The sequence below is a fragment of the Elephantulus edwardii genome, unplaced genomic scaffold (assembly GCF_000299155.1).
Source record: "Elephantulus edwardii isolate Elephantulus edwardi_28Jun2011 unplaced genomic scaffold, EleEdw1.0 scaffold00280, whole genome shotgun sequence".
NCBI lineage: Eukaryota > Metazoa > Chordata > Mammalia > Macroscelidea > Macroscelididae > Elephantulus > Elephantulus edwardii.
The window spans coordinates 2,992,030-2,997,833 of record NW_006400030.1 but is presented as its reverse complement, the minus strand read 5'-3'; the positions used below and the strand labels follow the sequence as shown (position 1 = coordinate 2,997,833).

Sequence of the window (5,804 nt, the reverse complement as noted above, 5' to 3'; positions counted from 1 at the left end):
TGAGTGAGTTCTGCCCTTTTGATTTTCTGACTCCAACTCCTTGCACATTTCATTGTAATATTTTGCTTTGTCATCCCGTGCTGCCTTTTGAAATCTTCTAGTCAACTCTTTAGTATCTTGAATTCTTCCCTGTGCTTTGGCTTCTATTATTCAATCCTCAGTTGGCGTGATTATTTTATTTTTATTTTCAGCTGTGCCTTAAAAAATACAGAAATTATTTTATTCTTTAAATACAAGAGCTTCTTATTCTTTTGACTCTTTTTGTGCTGCAATCCTAATGGCATGTGGTTCGAGGCTACCAGCTGCTCTGTGACAATTTCCTCCCGTACAATTAACTGCCTCTGAAAACCCCCAGAGGGTCAGCTATGGATTGGTTCCAACTCTATGGTACACAACAACAACAACAAATATAATACAGACATTGTCTAGACGTTTTATATGTACTTACATTATTTTTGTTGTTGTAGTTGATTACCTTTGAGTGGAGCATGAGTCCTAGCAATCCTATGAACAAAAGGCATGAAGTCTTTCCATAATTATCGACATTTATCAAAGTTCATAGAGTTTCCAGAGGCATGTTGTTTAGGAAGTGGATGCTGTCTGTCATCATGCTTCCAATTGCCATTAATTTTATGGAGTTGTCAAGTACAGTCCAACTGACCCAAGGATAGAACTGAAAAAGTTTATCCTTCTGTAAAGAATCCTCAGATACACTCATGAACTGTGGGTTGTTAGTTCCATGCCTTAAAGGCCCCTGGCTGCTCTGAGGGGATGTCTTCCCTTTCTGACTTCACCCATCAGCACCCCAGAATACAAATATAACCAACAATTTACCTTCCTCTACAGCTCGTTCTTTTCAGGGGTACATTTCTCTTCATAAGGAGCTCAGCTGGCAGAAAGAACTTACCTGTTAGTATGCACTAGCTAATTTGGCAGAAAGAAATGGATCATCTTCTCCAGTAAAAATTTAGTTTCTGAGACTCCATGGTGGGTTCTTACATGTTGAAATAAAATCACTGTGGCAGTGTGGTTTTGGCCAATTCATTGCTAGGCACTCCCATTCCTTCGCACCAGTGAGTTCCCTGGCATTCCAAGGGAAAATAGCAGTAAGAACCACTCTGGCCAAAATGTTTCTTGGCATCTTTCTTTTCCTAGTCAATGAGCTGCAGGCCATTCTCTGGAAACAGCTGACACTGGAGCAACTTCAGGATTTGTTTTTAGTCCATCTGTCTGGATGCTTCTCCCTCTTGTGACAGTCACCCCCGGAGAAAAGCTGGGAAAGATGCAACGTGGCCTGCAGAATAGCTAGAATCCAGACGTTGGAAAGTATCTGATGTGGCCCAAGACGTTCAGATTCTAAATGGCCAGGAAAATTGTGAGCAGTCAGCAAGTCCGTTCCCTTTCTTCTTTCTGTATTCCTTCATTTCTGATGGTCCTTCGGGACTCCATGTACCCATAGGTCCCCTTTTCTCCTATTCTCGCGCACTTTCACCTTGCTTCTCTCACGTGCCCCCAACGGAACCATCCAGACAACGGAACACCCTGCATTGCCTGGTGCTGCGGGTTTCAGCTAGACCCACATCCAGGAGACTTGGTCCGCTAATCCCGCCCAGGAACAAGGCACGCTGTGCTCAAGCGCTCCTAGCGGCGGTCTCTGGAAGTCTAATTCGAAGAGGCCAGAAGCTGGGACGCTGAGAAGTCGCTTAGCTGTACTATGAAGTCAGGGAGGATCACACTCTCCAGAGCTCTCTGGCTGCCCATGCTAGTCCTGGCTGTGCTCGTTGTTGAAAGCTCTCTCCCTGAGGACTTAATTTTTCACCCAGAGTGGGGTTTTGAGTCATTCGAAATAACTATCCCCAAGAAACTGAGTTTCAGGGCACAGCAGAAGAGTGTGACCGGGCACGAGTCCTACCTCCTGAAGTTAAAAGGCAAGAATCACGTCCTCCACTTGCGGCCCAAAAGGTTTTTGTTGCCCCGGCATCTGCAGGTTTTCTCCTTCACGGAACAGGGGGACCTTCTAGAGGATCACCCTTATATACCCAACGTCTGCAACTATATGGGTTCCGTGCAAGAATCTCGGGAATCTGAAGCCACCGTGAGTACGTGCATGGGGGGTCTGCGAGGCATCCTGAAAATTGATGAGGAACTCTACCAAATCGAGCCCCTCAAGGATTCTCCCAGGTTTGAGCATGCTGTGTATGTCCTGAATAAGGAACATTTGAACAACTGGACTTGTGCCTTCACTAATACTGAAAAAGCAGTGCAAATGGCCCAGAATGAGGAAATCACAAGGCTGAGGGAAGTTTATGACACCTCCATGCACCCCAAGTATTTGGAATTGTATCTTTTATTTTGTCATGAGAGATACTTGTTTGTAAAAAGTAATGTAACTCAAGTCATAAGTGATGCCATTATTGTGACTTCAATTATAGACACCTATTATCAAGACCTTGATTTGAGGGTTAATTTACAAGCCCTTGAAATATGGACTGACAGGCAGAAAGTTAGACCCTATCTAAAATATATATCTGCAGTTCTGGTTGATCTTTTAGTATACAGAGTAGAGGTCATAAATAAACGTAATAACGCTGATTGGGCACATTTGTATTTGCTAAGGACATATGAGGATGCTTATGGGGGATCATGGGGAGGATCTTGTACGCGAACTCATTCTGCATCAATAAGTTCATTTCCAAGCATGAATATCCTTGAACCTGGAACTTGGACTACTCATGAAATAGGCCATAGTATTATCATTCACCATGATGAAGACTACTGCTACTGTAAGGGTAAAACCAGTTGCATAATGGGCACTGGACGTACTGGATGGAGCAATTGTAGTTTTGTCCATTATTTCCGAGCCATAAATCAAGGGTTAACTTGCCTAAATAATATCCCAGAAACGAGTTATAGGGTGGAGACTTGTGGGAATGGCGTTGTGGAAGACGATGAGGAATGTGACTGTGGTACAAGAGAAGATTGTGAAAAAGACCCCTGCTGTCAACCTGACTGTAAACTGACTCCTGGTGCCACCTGTGGCTTTGGCCTTTGCTGTCATAACTGTCAACTTCGGCCCTCTGGGTATGTATGTAGGCAGCAAGAAAATGAATGTGACCTTGCAGAATACTGCAATGGGACCTCAGGGCTCTGTCCAGATGACACGTATAAGCAGGATGGAACCCCTTGTACCTATGAAGGCCTTTGTTTTGGAAGACAGTGTCAGTCCAGGTATTTGCAGTGCCAAAGAATTTTTGGGCCTGACGCCAGGGAAGCACCTCAAAAGTGTTATGATGCAGTGAATCTAAAGGAGGACCAATATGGCAATTGTGGTCTGCATAGAGTTGTAATATTTAGAAAGTGTCACGAGAAAAATACGATATGTGGCAGACTACAGTGCATAAATGTCAGATTGGTCCCAGATATGCCAGATCACAGCTTAATAATTAACACTCATCTACTGGAAGAAAACCTTATGTGCTGGGGCACAGGCTACCATCTTGGCATGAGAGCTCTGGGAATACCTGATCTAGGTACGATAAATGATGGTACCTTCTGTGGGAAGAACCAGATATGTTTCAACAAAAGCTGTGTTGATGTCTCAATTTTGCGGTATGATTGTTTGCCTGAGAAGTGCAACAATCGAGGCGTTTGCAACAACAAAAAGAACTGCCATTGCATGCACGGCTGGGCCCCTCCATTCTGTGAGGAGGAAGGGTATGGAGGAAGCATTAATAGTGGACCTCCAGGACCCCTAGTTGAAGAGGTGCCTGCAACAGTTCAGGTTGTATCACTTATGTTATTGCGTCTTATTTTCTTATTCATCTCAGTGTTTGCAGTATTTTTAGTGGGACAGAAACACAAAGTAGAAGAAAAGGAAGAGCCAAATATGCCTGAAGATGAAACATTCAAGGTCACAGATGACACGAAACCAATGCTGTAATCAAGTGCCTCACAGCCACTAGGATTTTACTGAGCAAGCCTATCACATTCAAACAGCTTTTTAATCTTCTCTCATTTAAAAAAAATTCCTTTTCCCCAAAGTTTTGTTAACAATTAAATGATATTCTTCTTTGGGAAGTAAGTCAGTGTGTTTTCTTTCCAAAATAGCCACTTAAGACCTCAGTTCTTGATAAAATTCTGGGTATGCATCATGAAAATATTGCTCACAATACAATTCAGAACATTAAAGGACAATGTACATTTCATGACATAACCCTGCTTTAAAAAGGCAGAATCTTGTTTCTCAGAATGCCAAAGAAAAAGTCCTTGTCTGCCTCTCCCTTTGTTTTCTTCAGCTTTGTAAATGAGAGCACTTATTTAGGGACCCACCATACTCCAGGATAGTATCATGAAAATAAAAAAGAAAACTTTCTGTACAGAGTTACATCTTCAAATATAGGGGTTTGGAGTTAAACAAACATTTTGAGACCCAATTCAATCCATTAATATCTTTTTTCTTAATATGGTACTTATATTGTTATGGATAAAAACCAATATATTACAAGTGGTGTTCTACAAAAGTATTTTCCCTATTATAGTTCCTCTGTGGAGACTATATAGAATTACAATGACAATTCTACAAACTATATGGTCTCTGATTCAATGACTGTAATGATCTGAAGTAGGATAATGGCCTTGATAGAACTAGAGATATTATAGTATTTAAATGATACCAAAACTGGCAGTGTTCTCGTAAAAAAATTCTGCAATTTGTATCTGCTTTTGCAGTGGCAGATCTTTGGGAGGATGCTGACGGCCACATAGTTGTGTATTTCCCTTAGACATAGATTTAGAGTGGGGAATGCCTTGTACTGCCAAATAACTCCATATTTTTTTACCTCCAAGTATCTCCTCTCCTGTTTGTATATGACGCATTTGGATAGGTTGTTGTTGTTAAGTGCCGTCGAGTCGCAGGCGACTCATAGCGACCCTATGAAGGAGAGTCCTGGATGCTTGGGCGCCTTTCATCCTCTCTCCAGGTTCATAGGGTTTCCAGAGGCAAGCTATTATGGAAGTGGATGCCACTCCATGCTTGTTTTAATCGGGGAGCTCCACCCTACTCTCTGTCTGTATTGGGTAACCAACCATTAACACATTTGACACGTCAGTGTCACAGTGTTCAGCCTCACAGCAACCACAAGTGACCGCTGTATGGCAACTTGTACACCAGGGCTATATGACCTAGAATGTCTGAACAAAAACAATGAAAGACAGGCCTGAGGGCCATGGATTAAAAGTCACCCACCTTTCGTTTGGTAGCATCGCTTTCTGTCCACTGGGCCAACTGATCTCTCTATGTTGATATTGTTGTTAAGTGCCGTTGAGTCGCAGGCGACTCATTTGGATAGGACAATACTTTTTTATTGCCTTAAAATATTTAGTGCCTACCTCTCCTGTCTAGAGTCTCCTCACTCTCACACTCTCAGACCTGGTGGAACCCACATTTTTTGGTCTTGCTCTAAGCGGACTTTCTGTTGTTCTCTTTTCTAATCTTAGTTCTCCTCTCCTTTCTAAACTTCAGGCAAGGTCTCAATCTCTTCTTTTCTTAGTAATGTAGCTCTTCCCATTAAAAAAAGAATTAGATGAGGCCTTGAATTAGATGAGGCATTACCATGTCTTTGTGACAATCATTATTCTAAACATATATGAAGCCTTGCCATCTCCAGAAAGTCTTTTATTATTAATTTCAATGAAAATTTACAGAGATGTTGGATTTCCATTCATTCATTGTTGCACTTTTATCCCCGCCCACCCCTTCCCACCCAGTTCACTCTTCTCTTCAAAAGGTAAAAGAAAAATTCTTT

At 42.1% G+C, this 5,804-nt stretch overlaps 1 protein-coding gene across 1 annotated transcript; it reads left to right on the top strand.

The window, feature by feature from the left end:
* Positions 1-1,714: 1,714 nt before the first annotated feature.
* On the top strand, positions 1,715-3,940 carry LOC102866172 (disintegrin and metalloproteinase domain-containing protein 30-like). Its single transcript, XM_006900336.1, has one exon. It carries the CDS (start codon positions 1,715-1,717, stop codon positions 3,938-3,940), a length of 2,226 nt encoding a protein of 741 aa, XP_006900398.1.
* Positions 3,941-5,804: the final 1,864 nt, after the last annotated feature.